Raw genomic sequence first — 22,151 nt, 5'->3', positions numbered from 1 at the left:
AACCCATATGATTTTCAAGTTCACATGATCTAGGATAATCATCAACAAATCAAACAATGAACTTAAGCTACCTTTTTCCTTTTTTTTTTTTTTTTTTTTTTTTTTTGTGAGAGAGAGTGCATGAGCAGGGGAGGGGCAGAGAGAGAAGGGGACAAAGGATCTGAAGCAGACTCTGTGCTGACAGCAGACAGCACAATGTGGGGCTTGAATTCACCAACTGTGAGATTAAGACCTGAGCTGAAGTTGGATGCTTAATCGACTAAACCACCCAGGTGCCCCTGAAGCTACCTTTTAATTAAAACATCCATGTGCTAAGAATTATGAACATTAGCTGTAATACTTCCATTTTACCCAGGTTTACTAAAAGTCAAAGAAGCTTATCTATGTCTGTCACAGAATTTGTCGGCAAGAAAGATAATTTAAGATCATGGTTAGCTGATTTCATGTCTCATAAAATTTTCATGAGTAATCTAAATGTAATTGTTAAATGGAGGATAAGTTTCCAAAATCTTTTTGAAAACTTTTAAATCACACTAAAATAAATGAAATGATGGGTACTCATTGAATATCTAGATCAATTCCAAGTAAGATAAAATACCAAAACATAACTAAACACAGGTTTATCCACTTTTGGCTTCCTTTCACAGAGGAACTAAAGGTATTTGGGTCTGTTAATAAAGCTGTTTTGTGCTACGTTAGAAGTTTACTATGGGGAAGAATAGACTTCTAGAAACTAATGGATTTACAGACTGGCCAACCCACAGAATGTTAGTGTAACACACTCCACAACTGCTTACTTCCTAGGTTTTACTAGATATGAGGATTGTAAGGGTTAAGAATTCTAATCAATATATGTAATTATAATTACTTTGAAATAACAAGGGTGAAAGGAAACAACTGTGTATGAAAAGTAGTAAATGACGGACTGTTCTAGAATGAGAAAGAGGAAAAGACACAAAACAAAATCTGAATGGATAAAAGAAAAAATTGAAGATTTGTGGAAAAGGAATCTTAAGAAAGGAATTTTCTGTGTGGTCAAGGTGGCTAAGTTAGAATTGGTTTATTCAAGTTTCTAAGGAATGAATTTCGTGCAAAATTAGAATTTGTTTTTTTTCTTCATTATAAGGACAAAGTTTCCTTGGACTATTGGTCTGTTCTTGATAAGATTTTATGAAAGTGTTTTTTTAACCTTTTGGGTAATCTACCTGAAAGATAAAGATTTTGCAACTGAGCACAATAATTCACCGTGCTTCACATGGTCTTTTATTAAGTCTGTGATTACTTAAGAAAACCTAGTCTTGTCAATATTAAGAGCTAAGTTTTGTTCACAACTATGTAACCTTCTGTATTTGCCTTTAAAATTTTCCATTATCAGTTTAATACTTCGTAATAATTTGTGATCTTATTTATTAGTCACATGTTCAAATATTTTGACAACTTCCCCAAATCAAATTCTAAATGGGGTCTTTCTGATCTCAAAGCAACTTGCAGATTTCCCAGATAGTCCTTGGAAAATCTCAAAGGATTTGTGTCTCACCTTGTAAGAGAGAAATGTTAAACTAATCAGGCTTATTTGGTATGCTAAATTACATGGGAAGCATTGTCAAGTGATGATAAACCTTACATAATATTCGTACAATGTGTGTTATTAATATGTGTTCTAGAAAACATAGGAAATTCCTAAAAATCTGATATGTCTTTTTATGAGTCATAATTTCAGTTTTTATCTTCAAATGTTGTATATCATGGATATAACCAAACTTCCTTGTCAATCCTATTATAATGAACTCTCATCAGATCTTTAAACATGAGCATATTAAGGTTTTTTATCATTTATAGACAGCTATTGTTATACTCTGATACTTTTGCAAAAGAGACATTTCTGGGAAGGAGCCTACTAGGTACTCTTGACCACTGACATCCCTGCCGTAGTAGGTATCAGTAGATACTGTACAAGGTATCAAACCTTGGGTGCATATTTCACAACTGAAGAAGGCCCCAGCTGACATGTGGTCCTATGTACAGAAGTTGCAGAGGCTTCAAAATCAAACTGACAAGTAGCCGACATTGAGGTAGACTGCTTCCTCCCAAGACGTCAGATCAAAAATTATTTGTTTCTTTCTATTCTTGCTGCTCTGACAATCCTTATCCTAATTCTTATATCCTGAAGGTCTTTATGATTGTTTTGCCCATGTTTTGCCTTGCTCTGGCCTGCAAAGATGATGCCATTGCAAAGGGGGTAATGTAACCTCCAAACAACTGGTGGATTTGCCATGATGCTGGTAATTCTATAGCTCTGCCCATCACACATTTCTCCCTGACTTCCAATGCTTGTTTCTCTGTACCAAACTGCCCCCTCTCCATTGTATCATACTCCCTACTCCTAGGGGTCATTTCTCTGCCTCTGGCTAAAAATTCCAAACCAGCGGAATCTTGTATCTAAGCTCTGTATAAAGAAACAGACATAGGCAAGGGCAACCAGTCTGTGGTCTACAGACTCGTAAATTTTACTGGCTTTCATGGCTGTCGCCTTTCTAATCCTGAGCCACAGACTGAAATCAGGACTTACAGGAGGCACTCATGATCCAAAATTCACTTTCTTTGGCAGATCCCTACTGTCTTGGCTAGGAGTAAGTACAGATGGGAATACCATCAGAAACCTCTCCTTAACTCTTGAAGGTACTGCGGAATCTACTGATTAAGTAACAGCTGCCCAACAAAAACCACTAGACTGTCTGAAGTTGTTCTGGATAACAGGACAGCCCTATCATCTTTTAGTTGAACACAGAGGTGTTTGTTCTGTGTACAACACCACATGCTGTACTCAGACAGACACTTCTGGGGAGGCTGAGACTCGGCTATGTAAGATCACTGAACAAGCTAAGCTAGTTGGCTTGAGAAAGGGACTCCTTCAACAGAATCCTTCACTTATTTGACTTTTTGATTGATTTGGGTCTTGGGGACCAAGGCTCCAAAGGACACTCTAGATGTTGGGAATTATCATGCTTATAATAAACTTAGTAGTCTCCCTAAGTGTGCTGTATTCTCTCAAAACCTTGAAACACATGTTCACAGTTGCTAACCACCAAGCAAATGATCTAAGACTAGAACGTCAGAACAGAAATGAAGAGAATGACTGACTTAAAAAATGTGAATCTAAAATGTCATGGCCTGTGAATGCCACAAAGAATATCAACAAAAAGCATGACCTATGAATACCACACAGAAATTCAGCAAAAAAACTTCAAGAACTCCCGAGTAGTAGCTGGGAGTAGATAATGCCTTAAACTTTAATGACCTCTCTCAGGCTGAGAGTCTGATCAAAAGGGGGAATTGTCGGGGTGCCTGGGTGACTCAGTCGGTTAAGTGTCTCTTTGTTTTGGGTCAGGTCATGATCTCATGGTTCGTGAGATTGAGCCTCACATTGGGCTCTATGCTGACAGTACAGAGCCTGCTTGCGATTCTCTCTCTCCCTTTCTCTCAAAATAAATAAATAAACTTTAAAAAGGGGAGGGGAAATTGTTAAAAAAAAAACAAAAAACAAAAAAAACAGGCCCAAAATGGAGTCAGCTCTCTGTCACCAAACTGAGACTTAATGCTTCAGCGATTCCAGAAATGGACTCTTAAACCAGTCCATCAGGAATTGTTTGATCAGTACCAGTTAGGTCACCTGCCTGGTAAGACCTGCCATCCCCTAGAGGAAAGTAGTTTGCAGTAACCAACCTGCTTTTATACCTAATGTAAGTTGTTCCTGTTCCCTTCCACAAATGAAAGCCTTTCATTTTGTACAGCTCCTTGAAGATCCTTTTTATCTGCTAGATTGGACACTACCTGATTCGAATTGAGTTTTGCTCAAACTCTTAAAATGTTTAATATGCCTCAGTTTATCTTTTAACATTACTTAAATTATTTTACAGAGCTCCCTTCCTCCTCCAGTGCCCTTAAATTAGTGCTGCTTGATTTTTAGGAAAAGGTGGCAGCAGAGAAGGGAGAAGATAAGAACACAGTATTCTGAATGGGTGATAGTGTTTAACGTGCAAAGTTGTTTGTATCTTTTCTTTCTACACCAACTCATTGTTTCTGATACTAACTTCATGACACAGTGCTGGTCTTTTATTACTACTCAACTAACTTCTTGTTAGCTATTCTCCCATTATTTTAATCATAGCTTTGTCAAAACTGGGTAAGCCCTAACAACTATCACTTACTTTGTATTTAATATGTTTGGGCACTGTGACAATGACTTTACATATATTTTCCAACTTAAAAACAAAAAGTAGTTATGATTTCCATTTTATGACTGAGGAAATAGACTCAGAAATTATTGCAGACAGTAAATGTACACATTGTTAGTAAGAGGCAGAACTGGGACTCTTAAGTGGTGTGCCTTGAGCCTACCCCTGATATCACACACTCACTCTGCCCTTGGTCTCCTCACAAGGTCACAATCTGCAGTGATCCTTGTTAAAAGGATCTACATTTTATAGGTACTCTGACAACTATCTCTGATTAAAGGTGCCTTTAATTTCAGGGCACATTTTTGTTTCCCACAGAATTTTGTTTCTAACCTTTAAAAAATTAAAAAAAAAATACTCATTTTTTGAGAGAGAGATGGAGACAGAATGTGAGCAGGGGAGGGGCAGAAAGAGGAGACACAGAATCTGAAGCAGGCTCCAGGCTCTGAGCTCTCAGCACAGAGCCTGACGTAGAGTTTGAACCCACAAACTGCGAGATTATGACCTGAGCTAAAGTTGGACGCTTAACCAACTGAGCCACCCAGGCGCCCCTCTTTCTAACTTTTTAATATTTACATAGTGTTTTGTAATTTGCAATTCTTCCCTCCCCTTTGTTGATGATACAACATTTAGTGTCTGTTTAATGATTTTTCTATTAAAGTTGCCTTTCGATTTGTTTTCTATTTTCACCTGAGCCATGTTGCTTGGCCCTAGTCTTCTAAAGCCCAAAGTAACTGTTCTAGTTTCGAGTCTTCATATCTCCTGTTTCTCCTTCATTCTTGCCTATTCTCCACTACCACCAGACTAACCTTCCTAAAATTGTGCTTACAGTGCACTATCCCTTTCTCAGAAACCCACAGGGCTCCACTTTGACTGGAAAGTTCACCTCTACCATTCTGTCAAGGTCAGCTGGTACCATCTCAGCTAACCACTCTTTCTCAGACACTTCCCAAAGTCTGCTCTGATCAAGAGAGAAATCCTATCCATTTGGTCACACATCCTGTTCATTTCTCTAAGCTTTGGTCATCCCCTTATACTGGGTGTCCCAGCCCTGCTGGTTCTGTCTCAATTGTGTACTTTCATTTCTCTTCTTCTATCACCCAACTTTCCCTTGCTTTGAATTCCTTCAAGATCGTACCTAGCCTCTAGTTACTCAACAGAAGTCCTCAGCTGTTTACCTTATTTGTCTCCTTTTGTAAAGAGGAGATCATAATGAAATAAAGGTCATGTAGCACGCACCAGAGCATGGACCATACATGCCTCTCAGGAGAAGGTAGATGAGTGATGGGTGCTGGTGAAGTGAACTGAGGGGACAGATGATTGGATGTCTCCCAATGGCCACTTCCTTCCTCTAGCCCTCAGTTATCACTGTCCAATGCAAAAGCTGTCATTGAGACATTCCTTCGCTGGGCAGAGAACTGTCTATCAGAAACTTTCTGTGTTTCGATTTACAAAGAGCACAGAGATGGTTTGATCACTTTGGGCTTATTGGTCAAAGAGGAATGAAAAGGGCCAAAGAACAGCTGCAGCCATTCTTGGAAATCCTGCGACTGGTTCTCCTCTTAAAAGATTCACATCTAGAAACCTTTTTGTCGCTCGACTGCATACCTCAGTCATTTCCCGTTGCGCTGCCTTCTTTGCCGTTTCTCTCTCAGTTTGAAACTGCTTTCTTAGGGATTCTATGCGTTCAGCATGCATTTCTGCTTCCACTTTGGATTCCTCAGTCATCCGTTCTCTGTTTAAAAAAAAGATAAGTCACTCTTAGAAATCATCTTAGCAGGTAAGGAAGGCCTGGACGATCATGGGCAGCTGTCCAGAAGGTATGATTTACACATGAGAAGCACATCAGGCACCAGGTGAAACTCACTGGTCTGGAGCCCATTAACACGAAGGGAAGAAAAGCATTTACCTGTAGCATTAAAAGCCAAAAAGTCTTTCAACATCAAGAGAACCAACCAAGAGTGAAACACACACTCTTGTTTTAACCAGCAACCAGTCTTGAGCCAGCAACATTTCACTAGATAAAATTTGCACAGCTCATGGACAGGAAAAAATGCCTTCTCTGCTTTAGCTTATACCTTCCTCATATCTGTATGTTCATGACCTGAAAGGCATAAAGGTCTATGTGCACACTGAATTTCCCTTGGGTAAAAGTTTTCATGGAACGTTATTTATATCTAAATCCTATTTACCAAGGTGCAGTTTACAAAAAACTCTGGTGGCCTGACTTGAACTTGATGCGTTTGACCTAATCTTAGGCCCAAAAGGAAAACAATGGTTAAAGATCTGCCTGGGTGGAGTCATCCCACTCCTCCATGGGTTCTTCCCATCCAGGCTGAGGCTATTCCTTTTCCAAATCATGCTTCTAAAGGACACATTAGCTTTTGATAGAAAAGGCTTGGCAGAAACATGCAACATTCTTTAAATGTTGGCTTTACCTTCATGTGGAGCAGCACCTTGACACCAGATGAAGGGAGAGCTGAAAAGGAGATTCACATGAGCATTCCCCAGCCTGCTGGCGGCTGCCGCTGCTCAAGATGCCTGGTTCCTAACACAGTTCTGCTGGAGTACTAGTTCCACGCAGAAGATGAGCATTTTTAAAAAAAAAATTTTTTAAATGTTTTTATTTATTTTTAAGACAGAGAGACAGAGCATGAGTGGGGAGGGGCAGAGAGAGAGGGAGACACAGAATCTGAAGCAGGCTCCAGGCTCTGAGCTGTCAGCACAGAGCCCGACGCGGGGCTCCAACTCACGAACTTTGAGATCACGACCTGAGCTGAAGTTGGACGCCCAACCAGCTGAGCCACCCAGGCGCCCCTAACCAGTTTAGGTAAGTGAGCCGGACGTAACTCTCCCAGAGGCTCTTCCCTAATTTCACTGTGACTCTACTGCCCTTACTTGAAGGTTTCCAAATTTTGTCGCTCAAGTTCTTTATTTTCCAATTTCTCCTGCACATGATCAAGCTTTGTTTGTAGATGATTATTTGTCTGGAGAGCTTGCTCCAGGCTCATAGCCAGTTTCCTGTTGTCTTCTCTAGCTACATCTAGAGCTTTCTGTAGAGGCTCCATCTGAAAGAGAGAAGACTCTCTTTAATTCTACTGTCACAGATAGATTCAAGAAGTCGGTAACACTATATACTCACTCCTTACACTTTATCATCAAATGCCAGTGAGACAATAACTGGATGGAACCAGAACTAAAGATTCCAGATGCCTGGGATATAGATGTGAGAATTTACTGCAGACACTGCTTAGGAGACTCTTACACAGCAATGGGAAAAGCAAGCTCTGCTGATTACTATGAGCTTTGAAAAATGGAACCAACTTATTTATTTTAAAAATTTTAAAATTCCCCTTTCCAATCTTATAACTTCTGGTGTCACTACCTAAAGAGAGAAGAACTGGAAATTGTTCCTTGTATGTCCTTCCAGAAAAAGCTTATTTATACGAAATATCAAAGACTTTTTAATATATGTGCATATATACTTATAAATTCATGTGTGCATATATCCATGAGCACACACATGTAAGTGTGTCTCCTTATTTATTTTTTTTAATTTTTTTTTAGCGTTTATTTATTTTTGAGACAGAGATAGAGCATGAACAGGGGAGGGTCAGAGAGAGAGAGAGACACAGAATCCGAAACAGGCTCCAGGCTCCGAGCTGTCAGCACAGAGCCCGACGCGGGGCTCGAACTCACGGACCGCGAGATCATGACCTGAGCTGAAGTCAGACACTTAGCCGACTGAGCCACCCAGGTGCCCCATAAGTGTGTCTCCTTATTAATAGTGGGGTCACTCCAGCTACTTCTGACTTAAATTACAAATTATTCCCTAAGCCCTTTAACTTCTGCAATCATTTATGCATTAATAAGTAAAAAGAAGTAAACTATATCAGAAAGAGAATTAGGCATAACTGTCGTCCTGGTTTGCCAATAAATGACTCACTGTAAGGTTGCAGGCCCACTTCCCATTTGTAAACATAACTCAGACTTGAATGAAAAAGAGATTTACCTGATTACTTACCCCATTTTCCTAAAAGAGCAATGTCCCAATAAAACCAAAAATATCAATATTCTCATCTATAATAATGGCCTTTACCTCACTGTTGTGCTGGGCATCCACAACAAGCATTCTCGCCTGCCACTGGTCCACTTCTGCCTCCAGCTTTTGCACCCTCTGTTGATTTAGAGCCCTGAAAATGGGAGACACAGAAAGAGTGACTATAGAAAAGAACCATCTAGGAAGGATACCACTGGGAGCTACAGGGCACTCTTCTTCCAAGAAGCTCAAATAGCATATGTGATAAACTACAGATGCTCAGAATACCTTAGAGTTGGCAGGTGACAATTAGTAGCCTCAGCTTCAGGTTAAGAAACTAAGACTCCCAAGGATTAAAAAGTTGTCCCATCTACACCTGGGTGGCTCAGTCAGTTGAACATCTGACTTCCGCTCAGGTCATGATCTCGTGGTTTGTGATTTTGAGCTCCACGTCGGGCTCTGTGCTGACAGCTCAGAGCCTGGAGCCTGCTTGGGATTTTGTGTCTCCCTCTCTCTCTGCCCCACCCCCACTCATGCTGTCTCTCTCTCTCTCTTAAAAATAAACATCAAAAAAAAATTTTTTTTGTCCCATCTATGATTCAATTTGGATTGATACATTAGCTATCAATACTTGTCAATGACTAACTTATGAGCTGGTAATTTTATACTATATACATATATCACCAGTACAAAAATATATTGCTTCTAGATGGATGGGCCTGCTGTTGAGATTTTACTTCTAAATACAATAGCTACCCAGAATCTTATTGTGAATGGTGAACAATTTTCAGTACCATCCCCTTGACTTTTTTATGTTCAGAGGCAATACACGTTTATAATATGCAAAAAACAAAGATAAGCACAATGGAGAATATAAAACTGGCACTTGTTCTCCCATAGCAGAGAGACAATAATAAGCACTAATACACCCATCACAATATATTTCAGAGGACCCGTTAAACTGAAACCATTTGCTCATTAACCTCAAGGGGAAACTTTTATGCAACTTGAAACTTTCAAAGAAGGAGTTTACTTCTTTTTTAAAAAAAATTTTTTTTAACGTTTATTTATTTTTGAGACAGAGAGAGAGCATGAACGGGGGAGGGTCAGAGAGAGGGAGACACAGAATCTGAAACAGGCTCCAGGCTCTGAGCTGTCAGCACAGAGCCCGACTCGGGGCTTGAACCCACGGACTGCAAGATCATGACCTGAGCCAAAGTTAGCTGCTTAACCGACTGAGCCACCCAGGCGCCCCAGAGTTTACTTCTAAAACATGGCTAGAAGTAGGTCTCAGAATGATTCATCTAAAAATATTAATCTTTAAATAGGATACTAATAAATAGATAATTCAAACTCAACTAGGCATGGAGCTTCAATTATCTAGATAATTACTAGTCTGCAGACCCAAGGACAGGTTTAAAGGGTAGCAGTAATATAGCACATGAATTTCTAGAATACATACTCCTTTACATCATTACAAAATACGGGAATTTTGAATTTTTGAAAGTCATGTTTATTTCTACTTCCAGATACTCCCTAATTTTCTAGATCTTTATTTTTTTTATAATACCATGTTTTACTGAATAGGTCTACATTTCACCACTTCTGAAATGTCAAGCTAAAATAGAGGACTTTTAGAGAGCAACAGAGTAAAGGGGGTGAACTGTCAGATTCATACATTTAGTGAGTAGTAAAATAGGGAGAGGGAAATATGTAAAACTTTGGATTGGAATTGGAGGAAAAACCTGTTCAGGACTGAAGGGAGGTCCTTGATTTCAAACAAAAATCTCCCCTTGAATAAAGACTATACAAATAAGAACTTGGGTTTACAAAGAACATCGAATAGCACAAAACCCCATTAGGCGGAAGAAATGGCCAGGACAGAGGGGTGTGGGCTGTGGGGGCAGCCAGTCTGCAGCAGGGATGGCTGGACTACAGGCTGGGAACCCCGCTGGAGGCCGCAGCTCAGGTACAGGATCTACAGGGAAGAGCAGGTTGGGAAGTCTAGAGGCAGAGGTTAGTGCATTCACCAAAATCCCTTGCTTTCCAGTCAAGTTCCTAAGATGTTTCCCCAAACGGGCTAGATCTTTATTTTAAAGTGACTTTGTTTCTCGCCGTGCCTGGGTGGCTCAGTTAAGCATCTGACTCTTGAATTTAGCTCAGGTCATGATCTCACAGTTCATGGGTTTAAGCCCCATGTCGGGCTCTGCACTGACAGCACAGAGCCTGCTTGGGGTTCTCTCTCTCTCTCTCTCTCTCTCTCTCTCTTTCTGCACCCCCCCGCGTCTCTACTCACATGCTTTTGCTGTCTCAAAATAAATAAACAAACATTAATAAATAAACTTTAAAAATGAAGTGACTTTGTTTCTTGACTGCATGCCACTCCTTACTATAATGGAGCAGACATGCTCCATTACATGCACAAAGACAAAAAAAAAAAAAAAAAAAAAAATCTCCAGTACCTTTCTTTCTTGAGGCCTGCAATCTCTGAATCCCTCCGCCCAAGCTCTATTTGTACTTTTTCCAGAGCACCTTGCATCTTACTGTGAGAAGCCAGCACATTTTCCAACATAATTGTAACTTTGCAGTTGTCTTCTTTAGCCTCTGCCAGTTGTCTCTGAAAGTTTCCCACCTAACAGAAAATGAAACAATACAAAGATATTTGATCCTTTCTCCTTATTCCACTGCTGCTGAGTCCCATTACTTCTAGGCAAGAATATGGAAACCAAGCATGGCAAAATGCTAAGAGGAATAATTGAAGCATATTTTATTTTATTGTTAAGATCTTAAGTTATTGTGACTTTGAGAAAAGAAAACTAGCCCCCGCCCCCCACCGCCAGCCACCCTATGGAGAACTCTGCAACACTTCCCAACTTTTGTCATGTCATAACATCTGTATTAACTGCAGACAATGGGATCAACAACTTCCTGGTTCTAGATGTGGTCCCAGGCTGGTCTGCTCTGGTCCTGATCAGTTATCTTGGGACAAAAGAGAACACACCTGAAGCCCATCAGAATCAGGAACATGTTAGTTACACATAGTAGGAAGGTTACTGTTACCAAGGTCAGATGATTTTCATTAGAAAACATTAGGACTTTCAAGACTGGAAGTTAAAAAAACACTGGGGGGTGCCTGAGTAGCTCAGTTGGTTAAGCGTCTGACTTTGGCTCAGGTCATGATCTCATAGTTTCTGAGTGTGAGCCCCGCACTGGGCTCCCTGCTGTCAAGGCAGAGCACATTTCAGATACTTTCTCTCCCTTCCGCTCTGGCTCTCCACAGCCTGTGCTCTTTTCTTTTCTTTTCCTTTTTTCTTTTCTTTTCTCTTCTCTTTTCTTTCTTTCTTTTCTTTCTTTCATAAGTAAAATAAAATAAAATAAAATAAAAACCAAAACCAACAGCAGTTAGCAGCGCCTGGGTGGCTCAGTCAGTTGAATGTCTGACTCTTGATTTCGGCTCAGGTAATGAACCCACTGTTGTGGGATCGAGCCTTGCATCAGGCTCTGCTGACTGTGGAGCCTGCTTAAGATTCTCCTGCTCTCTTCCTCTGCCCCTCTCTTCTGCTTGTGCGCACATGCTCTCTCTCTCTAAAACAAAAATAGGAGCACCTGGGTGGTTCAGTTTGTTAAGCGTCCAACTGTGGTTCACGTCATGGTCTCACAGTTCATGCGTCAGAGCCCCAAGTGGGGCTGTCTGCTGTCAGGGTGGAGCCTGCTTTGGATCCTGTCTCCCTTTCTCTCTGCCCCTCCCCTGCTCTCGTGTGCTCTCTCAAAAATAAACGTTTAAAAAAATAATAAAAAACAAAAACAAAAAAAATTGGGAATTAAATCATGTATTTTTAAGGAAAATATTTTACAGCTCTTCTAAAGTTATCTTAAAAAAAAAAAAAAGCTCCTCTGATCAATCCTCGTTCTCACCAAAGGTAACAAGAAATGAAGGAATACGACTGTGCAAGATTTCTTAAGCACCTCATTTCAATAACGAACTTTCAAAAAGGATTGATGCCTTGCCTTCTTGCTCTCTCTGTCCTCCAAAGCCTCAAGGTCCCCTTTCAACTTCTGACTCTCTTTTAGGGCTGCATCACGACACTTCACTGCTCGGGAGAGCTCCTCTTCATTCTTTTCAAGAATGGATTTCATCTTAGTAGAAAACAAGGAATGATAAATAATTTGTCCAAAGCACTATAAATCAGCAATTAGAATAAGAAAAAGCAATTTGGACACCAAACTTAAAATGTTTATGGGGCGCCTGGGAGCTCAGTCGGTTAAGCGGCCGACTTCGGCTCAGGTCACGATCTCGCGGTCCGTGAGTTCAAGCCCCGCGTCAGGCTCTGTGCTGACAGCTCAGAGCCTGGAGCCTGTTTCAGATTCTGTGTCTCCCTCTCGCTGACCCTCCCCTGTTCATGCTCTGTCTCTCTCTGTCTCAAAAATAAATAAAACATTAAAAAAAAATTTTTTTAAATGTTTAAATATGCTCATCCACTATAATAAAAAAAAAACTTTATTAGCTACTTTTCCCTTTAGAGAAAACTACGAAGCAAAAAAAAAAAAAAAATCTGTGTGAATAAACATGAGCAAACCTAATATATGTCAATCTCCATGAAAATACAGGGTAAGTGATAAAGGAGATAAGACTATGAAGGTTAGATGTAAAATGGTGGGGGTGGTGGACTGATTATCCTAGAATTTAAAAATACAGTAAAACCTTGGTTTGAGAGCATAATTCATTCCGGAAACATGTTTGTAATCCAAAGCACTTGTGTATCAAAGTAAATTAAAAAAAAAAAAAAAAATTTTTTTTAACGTTTATTTATTTTTGAGACAAAGACAGAGCATGAACCAGGGAGGGTCAGAGAGAGAGGGAGACACAGAATCGGAAGCAGGCTCCAGGCTCTGAGCTGTCAGCACAGAGCCCGACGCGGGACTCGAACTCACGGACCGCGAGATCGTGACCTGAGCTGAAGTCGGCCGCTTAACCGACTGAGCCACCCAGGCGCCCCTCAAAGCAAATTTCAAGAACCATCAGATCAGTTGTGATCATGTGATGTCTGGCGTCACACACTACTCATATTGCAAGACATCGCTCCTTTATCAAGTTAAAATTTTTAGAAATGTTTGCTTGTCTTGCAGAGCACTCGCAGAACAATCCAAGGTTTTACTGTATAACAACTGAAAGAATATAACAAAAGCCAACATGAATAAGTAGCGTCAAGAAAATACTGTTATAGAAGAATGCATCCTAATTAGAAGTATGAGAATTTTATATCCTTGAAATACTTTTTTTCTTTTTTCTACACATTCAAATGATCACAGTATTTTAAATATTATTTTTAAAAAATGTTGAAATAATTAGATTCACAGGATGTTGCAAAAGTAGTGAAAAGAATCCCATGTATTCTTCACCCTGCTCCTAATGGTGTGGTGACATCTTATACTACTGTAGTTCAACATCAAAATTAGGAAACTGACTTTGGTGCATTACTGTTCACTAGATTAACTGGCCCACAGAACTTACACAGTTTTCACCACTTTTTTAAAAACCTGCATTCATCTCTGAGCGCGCACATAGCTGTATGTAATCTGATCTCGTGCACATTATTCACGAACCATCACAATCACAATCAGAACCGTTCCATCACCACAAAAGAATTCACATGTGCTACTTCTTTGTGTATATACACACTCTCCCAAACTCATCCCCGGTCCTGCGGCAACCAATAATTTGTTCTAAATCTCTATAGTTCTGTCATTTTAAAAATGTTAAACGTTTTAATATAATTAACTTTTGTATAGGTAATACATTCACACTATTCTTTTTTATCAGCATTACCGAGGTAAAAATGACCTGCAAGAAGCTGTGTATATTTAAAGTATAGTTCTGACGTGTATAAGCTCTTGAAGCCATAATCAAGATAAGCACCTCCATCATCTCAAAAGTTCCCTCATGGGGGCGCCTGAGTGGCTCAGTCCGTTGAGAATCTGACTTCAGCTCAGGTCCTGATCTCAAGTTTGGTGGGTTAGAGCCCGCAGTGGACTCTGTGCTGACAGCTCAGAGCCTGGAGCCTGCTTCAGATTCTGTGTCTCTCGCTCTGCTTCTCCCTCATACTCTCTCTCAAAAATAAATAAACATTAAAAAAAAAAAAAGTTCCCTCATGCCTTTTTGTAATCTCTCCTTTCTGTCTCTCCTTGTTCCCACACCTCCACACAACTAATCTGTTTTCTGTCACAATAGTTTTTTTTTCTAGAATTTTATATAAATGGAATCATATTGTATGTACTCTTTTTTTTGTATGGCTTCTTTCACTCAGCATAATTATTTTGAGATTAATTTTGATGTAGCAGTAGTTCAATCCTTTCTGTTGCTGAAGAGTGTTTTATTGTAGAACATACCACAGTTTACTTATCCATTCACCTTCTGAACACTTGAGTTGCTTCCGGCTTTAAGATATAAGCTGCTGTGAAGAGCTGTGTACAAGTCTTTGGGTAGACATATGCTTTCATTTATCTTTGCTTAGAAGTGGAATGGCTGGGTTATACGTAGTGTTTTATTTTTAAAGAAACTACCAAAGCATTTTTCAGAGCGGTTATACCATCTGACATTCCCTTCAGCAGTGTTAGGAGAGTTCCAGTTGTTCTACATCCTCACTAATACTTGCTATGAACAGTTTTTCAGTTTCATACATTCTAATAGATGTGTATCTCACTGCAGTTTTAATTTGCATTTCCCTAATGACTGATGTTTAACATCTTTTCAACTACTTATTTATCATCCATATATCTTTTTTTTTTTTTTGAGTTTTCTTTTTTGTAACCTTATTTTTTTTAAATGTTTATTTATTTTTGAGAGAGCACACGCGTAAGCTGGGGAGGGGTGGCAAGAAAGACAGAGAATCCAAAGCAGGCTCCAGGCTCCCAGCTATCAGCTCAGAGCTCAACTTGGGGCTTGAACTCACAAATCATGAGGCCATGACCTGAGATGAAGTCAGACGCTTAACCAACTGAGCCCCTCACGTGCTCCATGGAGTTGTTTTCTTCTTAATGAGTTTTAAGAGTTTAATACATTCTGGAGACAATGCCTTTATCAGATATGTGATTTGCAAATATTTTCTCCCAGTCTATAGCTTGTGTCTTCATTCTCTTAACACTTTAAAGAGCATAAGGTGTCAGTGCATCCATTTTTTCCCCCCTTTAGGGATCATGCTTTTGATGTCAAATCTAAGATATCTCTGAGTAATCCAAGATAACAAAGATTTCCTCCTACATTTTCTTCTATAAGTTTTACAGTTTAAGATTTTACATTTAGGACTCTGATGCATTTTAATTTTTATATATAGCGTGAGGTATGGATCAAAGGTTTTTTGGTTTTGCATATGGATATCCAACTGCTCCAGTGTCATTTGTTGAAAAGATCATCCTTTCTCTACCTTCACTTTTGTTGAAAATGAAGTGTTCATTAAATGATTTTGAATTGGTAGCACATTCACATTATTCTTTATTTTTAATGTTTATTTTTATGTTTGAGAGACAGAGCGCAAGTGGGAGAGGGGCAGAGAGAGAGGGTGACACGAAATCCAAACCAGGCTCCAGGCTCTGAGCTGTCAGCACAGCTGACACACCCCAATGTGGTGCTCAAATTTACAAACCATGAGATCATGACATGAGCCCAAGCAGGCTGCCCAACTGACTAAGCCACCAGGTGTCCCACATTCACATTACTCTTAAGATACAAAAGGGTAAAGTGGAAAATTTCCCAGTCACCTGGTTTCCCTCCTCAAAAATAATGTTGCCAATTATTATTATTATTATTATTATTATTATTATTATATTATTATTATTATCCATGATAGAGATATTCTATGCATTATAAGTGAAAATATCTATATGTACTCACATATGGATATATTTTTTATTCTCCTACCCCTTCTACAAATAATAAAATATTATGTATACTCTTCTGAGCCTTGGTTGTTTTAACCTAATAATACATACATACATATGTATGTATATACTATATACATATGTTCGAGCAGTATTCCAAACCATGAATACACCATGATATACTTAGCTAGTGTCTTATTGATGAAATTTTGCTTACTTCCAGTCTTTTGCTATTAACAAGCAATACTTCAATAAGTAATCTTGTAAACATGTCATATGTATAAGCTAGTATATCTGAAGGAGAAAGTCCTAGAAGTACAACTGTGGGGTGAAATGATAGGTATTAAACTGTCTTCCACAGGAAGGTGTACCATTTTATACTTCCAACAGCAACAACAAAGAATATTTTTTCCCCACATCTTCCTCAACATTACACTTCCTTAAAACTTTCTACCTGTAACATTTGAAATACTTTTTCTTTAAGGATCTAAGAATATTACAAAGGATGCTAATTCATAGGCTCTGAAAACCTACAGAATTTTGTTCTAGAAATGGACACAAGGAAGGATATATACTTTTACCAGGGTTTTTAAGATACATATGAAAATGTCACTAGCAAAAATGTTTAGAGAAAAGATCTAAATAGCTACCAACTCTTGAAGACAAGATACAGAACTTTCTATTTTTAACATCAAGCAAAGATGTATGCTCTCAAAGGTTTTCTTTCAAAAATAATTTCCATGGGCACCTGGGTGGCTCAGTCAGTTGAGCCTCTGACTCTTCATTTTGGCCAAGGGTCATGGGTTCAAGCCCCACATTGGGCTCTGCCCTGAGCCTATTTAAGATTCTCCCTCTCTCTCCCTCTGCTCTTCTTCCCCGCTCACATGCTCTCTCATAAATAAAGAAAAGCCTGAGACATGATAGGCTCTCAATAAATGTTGGTTCATGCTTTTCTTATTAAGCAGTTGTTGTTTTCAATTTTATTATAATTTTCACCAATAACTTGGGTAAGGCATTCAGACTATACTGTAAGGTTCACATCTAAAAACAACCTAAAACTAAGATAATACTCAAAAAAAATTTTCTCCAATGTTCAAGTTCTTAGGGCATTGATTAATGTATTTCTATTTTAAAATCAGGCTTGAAACATTTTACCATGAATATTAAGATTAGGTGGAGGGGAGCCTAGGTGGCTCAGTCGGTTAAGCGGCCGACTTCGGGTCAGGTCATGATCTCGCAGTCCGTGAGTTCGAGCCCCAAGTCAGGCTCTGTGCTGACAGCTCAGAGCCTGGAGCCTGTTTCAGACTCTGTGTCTCCCTCTCTCTGACCCTCCCCCGTTCATGCTCTGTCTCTCTCTGTCTCAAAAATAAATAAACGTTTAAAAAAAAAAAAAAGAGATTATTAAAAAAAAAAAATTAGGTGGATGTTTTGAATTTGTAAAAACTCAAAATCATATTAAAAAAACTCAATGGCTACTGTTAATCAAAATCTTTGTATGTCTAAAAATTAACCGTGTGATAACCAAAATAATGGTTTCAATCCACATTGTCAATTTTTCTTATCTGTGAAGAACCTAACTTTCTTGTTACTCATACCTCCATATATTATCTTTCTGAATTGTTACTACTTTTCTTCATTGTTGTATAAATCTGAAATTTCCTTATGATTTAGTTTGTGGTCTCCACTTACCGAATCCTGTTTAAGAAAATTTGGTGACTCATTTATTAATGGTCTTGAAGCAAGAATGTCTATTTTACCTTCCAGTCTTCCCTCCATGGTTTTAATAGCATTCAAAAGAGTCTTTAGAGAGATTCTAGAGTCTCCAATCTCCTGAGAAGCTCTCAAAGAAGTGAGGTTAGATGCAAAGGTCACACGGCGTGCAGAGTTTGGAATAACACTGGGTAAACCAACTGATGAAGTTCTTTCCTTTATATTGTTTACATGGGGCCTATAGCTTTCAAAGAATTTCGAAGATGCAGGCCTCTCCGGAGATTTCCTTTTTCTTGGAGGCATCACCAATCAAAAACAGTAAAACAACTAAACCTAGAGTTATTTTTCAATGAGCGCTCCTTTTATGAAGAGGAACAACACAAAGTTCTAATGAAGCTGTGATAGAAAATATACTTGAAAATGTGTTCCTTTGCTTTCAGAACGAAGAAATCACACTGTAAAGTTGTCCTGGTGAAGAAACAAGCCTTCCTTAAATCAAATTCCCTATAGGAGAGTGTATCTAATGAGGCCCTCTTTTCCAGTAGTCAGATGGTTAGAACCCTAACAGTATTCTATTTGAAGACACATTCTAGCTCCTTGGTTACCAAGGGTATAGAAACAGAAATATTATAGCTAATAGAAGTCAAACATATTTGAGTAAAAAAAAAAAATGTACACATGGTAAATTTGTAAATCACTGAAATGAATCACTTTCTTTTGGTTACACATTCTTGGATTATTTTCTTCACTAAATGTTTTGTATCTTGTTTGTCTAACTTTCTCTATTCATTTGTTAAAATGTTATGTGACTTACAAAAGGATTGTAGCCTCAGCAGTCACCCTGATGACAAGTAAGCATTTATACCACTAACCTCTTTCAAGTGAGCTGTCTCCTGCAGTCCTATCTTGTTGCCACTGAGTTCTAAGTTTGCCTATAATTAAAAAACCATTTCCTCTATGAAAGTGTTTCTCAATGCTTTCATTATAATGATGCTCCCTATGAACGGCTCACTCTATTTTGCTTCTGAAAGACTTAACTTCTAAATCTATAATAAAGTTTATGAGTATATTCCTAAGCCTCCAATTAGAACATAAGTTGAATATCCCAATCCTGCTTCAGGTATGTTTATTTCTCTACAGTTTGGCAAAACCTTGTACATTGCGGGTGTTTAAAAAATGTTTGTTGAATTGAGTCAAGTGAAAGAATATTCATCTTTCTGGGACTGTATGGTAAGGTGGAGAGAAAGGCATCAATTTCTTAAAACCTAATTAAAACAATATAACAGCAATTTGTTTTATAGCTATTAATCACACCTGCATATAGCTGCCCTCTAGAGCTTTGTTCAACTTGCGTAGATGGTCATTCTGTGAACTGGTTTCAGTAAAAGAATGTAGTTGTTCTTCTAACTGTTTAACTTTTATCTAGGATAAAACAGAAGAATAATAAAATAAAGAGTAATTATATATATATTTACATATTTTAAAAGGAAAAAGATGTCATGAGTTTGGAAAAATCACAGAGAATCCTTAAAACTTGTAGAAGCAATCCTAAGTTTTTCTAATCATGTAAAGATTGCTATTTCAACTCTCAGAGCTTATTTCAATAGCTAAAAGTAGGCTATAGCCATTTATACGTACTGAGATAACTCATTTGGTTTCTATTGCTTATGAAAACTCCAGCGGCACCTGGGTAGCTCAGTTGGTTAAGCATTCAACTTCCCGTTCAGGTCATGATCTCCCAGCTTGTGAGTTTGAGCCCTACCTCGGGCTCTGTGCTGACAGCTCAGAGCCTGGAGTCTGCTTCAGATTCTGTGTCTCCCTCTCTCTCTGCCCCTTTCCTGTTAACATTCAGTCTCTCTCTTTCTAGCTCAAAAATAAACATTCAAGAATTTTTTTAGAAACTCCAAATTAACATGACTTATGAATGTAACAGTGAGACTTTGGGGGTAATAATTTCAACTTAAAAAAAAATTGTGATACCTAACATTCAAAAACCATTTTGGCTATGGATAATGAGAATTGTCAACGTGCAAGTAGATGACACAGACTCTTGTGTTTTACTGACAGAATTATAAAATCTGAGTAAATTAAATTCTTATATGATGAATTATACTTTAACTGAGAAAGATAATTACGGCTTTCTCTTTAAAGAAAATGATCATTTGGGGGAATGAAATCATTAATATTTACTCACTAATCTCCAAATTGTGTTTTCCCACATTTTCTTCCCTTTATATCCAACCCTTTCATACAAATCAGTAATGAATCCCTGAATCAGACAAAATGTCATCCAAAATTTTTTACTTAAATCGACTTTTTCCTTTCTCTGTGTCTTGTTTCCTACCTGTGGAGGGAAAACACTTCTTGGCTGGAGTTACTGCACACTTTCAGGAACTGTTAAATTTTGGTTGCTAATATTAGTATTTTTATTTGAAGGACTGCATAAAAATACATTTTGTCTCAGGAAATCTCTCTTGTTCTATCAAGCAGAATCCTTCTTTTATCTCTGCCTGTTTCTATTGCTCTTTTCCACAGTGTACATTATAAAATATGTGCTATGGCTCCCTAAAACCATCAGTAAAAGTTAATCATGACTTTCACTTAAGGTTCAGAATTAAAATGACTGCCTCTAAAGTGAAGTATTCATGCAACAATTATTCTCATTTTAAACAAGCAAGCTGCTGTTAACCCATAGAATCTAATGGAAAATGGGCTGAATAACTCTGAAGACTTTGAGATTTGCTTTTCTTCAAGCAAACAGAATATCCTTATTCTACAATATTCCTCAGATAATTTGCCCTAACTCAGCCTCTGGGCACACAGTAAAATGCCCTGAAACTTTTTAGATGGGATGTTCTCATCTACAAGCACTTTAAATTTTGTATTGAGTGTCTTATTTGGCATGATTTCTAATTCAGGACATTCACATGGGAAAGAACACAGAAGCAAATAAATTGTGCTGCCGCTCAGAGATCTGGTTTTTCTGTGTCATTAAAAGTCAAGCAACTTCCATTATTAGCTTATCAGCCAGTCTCAGGAACTGCAGTATAAATGGGCATAATTACAGTACCTGCCTCCTTGTACTGTCACTTGGCACAGTGCTTGATATATTCTTAGATAACTGTACAGCAAGAAATGGTTCAGAAGATGCATTCATAAGATAGCCTACTCTTGAGCCATTAAAAATAGTATATAGAAATAAGAAAAAAAACAGATTCATAAATACAGAGAACTGGTGATTGTCAGAGGGGAGGAGGGTGAAATAGGTCAAGGGGATTAAGACGTGCAAATAAGTGACAGGGATTAAAAGTACAGCATTGGGAATATTGCCAATAATGTTATAGTAACTTTGTATGGTGACATATGGTAACTACACTTAGGGTAAGCATTTTGTAATGTATATAATTACCAATTCATTATGTTAAACATCTAAAATGATATAGTATTGAATGTCAACTATACTTCAATTAAAATTTTTTTTAAAAAATTTTTAATGTTTATTTATTTTTGAGAGAGAGAGAGAGAGAGAGCGCGCAAGTGGGGTAAGAGCAGAGAGAGCGACACACACAGAATCCGAAGCAGGTTCCAGGGTCTCAGCTGTCAGCACAGAGCCCAATGCAGCACTTAAACTCACAAACCATGAGATCATGACCTGAGCCAAAGTCGGACGCTCAACTGACTGAGCCACCCAGGTGCCCCTAAAAAATTTTTAAATGTAGGCAATAAACCACAGTAGTATTAGTCTAACCTGTTACTTTGTCTCCAATAGACATCACAGATATTTTCATATTATAGAATAATTATTGCAAATATCTTGAAAAGCTGTTTGTGCTTATCACCAGTTTGAAATTAATAGTTTATAAGAACACCATTAGATCTTGTTATTGAATGCACCAGTAAAGAAACAACTGTTAAATTATCACAATTACTATTGAACTTTTTAATTTTTTTTTGGAGAGAGAGAGAAAGAGAGAGAGAGAGAGCGTGCAAGCAGGGGAGAAGGACAGAGGGAGAGAGAGAGAGGAATTTTCAGCAGGCCTCACACTCAGTGCGGAGCCTGATGTGGGGGCTTGATCCCATGACCCGGAGATCATGACATGAGCCAATATCAAGAGTTGGACACTCAATCAACTGAGCCACCCAGGTACCCCTGATAAAAACATTTTAAAGGAACTGAATTTTTTTAAAAAAAGATGAAACTCAAGAAAATTATGACTCGTCCAAGGTTACACAAGTATAAATGTATATTATACTTAAATGTATCATTGGCTCTAGAAAATATTAATTAAAAG

At 38.4% G+C, this 22,151-nt stretch overlaps 1 protein-coding gene across 8 annotated transcripts in view; it reads right to left on the bottom strand.

The window, feature by feature from the left end:
• Positions 1-22,151, bottom strand: part of CCDC150 (coiled-coil domain containing 150) — an 87,205-nt gene that overhangs the window by 7,686 nt on the left and 57,368 nt on the right. For 7 of the 8 annotated variants that reach the window (XM_042949544.1, XM_042949545.1, XM_042949546.1 and 4 more), the window contains 6 exons: positions 19,174-19,281; positions 12,283-12,411; positions 10,737-10,906; positions 8,335-8,428; positions 7,134-7,303; positions 5,844-5,970 (listed from right to left, as the gene is read on the bottom strand). In XM_042949544.1, coding sequence (XP_042805478.1) covers positions 5,844-5,970; positions 7,134-7,303; positions 8,335-8,428; positions 10,737-10,906; positions 12,283-12,411; positions 19,174-19,281 — 798 coding nt within the window. Of the gene's footprint in view, positions 1-5,843; positions 5,971-7,133; positions 7,304-8,334; positions 8,429-10,736; positions 10,907-12,282; positions 12,412-17,838; positions 18,418-19,173; positions 19,282-22,151 lie in introns of those variants that run through there. The other variant, XM_042949552.1, reaches the window with a different exon arrangement.

The sequence above is a fragment of the Panthera leo genome, chromosome C1, assembly GCF_018350215.1.
Source record: "Panthera leo isolate Ple1 chromosome C1, P.leo_Ple1_pat1.1, whole genome shotgun sequence".
Taxonomy (NCBI): domain Eukaryota; kingdom Metazoa; phylum Chordata; class Mammalia; order Carnivora; family Felidae; genus Panthera; species Panthera leo.
Note: the sequence above shows the minus strand (reverse complement) of the source record. Positions and strands in the feature narration are given on the sequence as shown.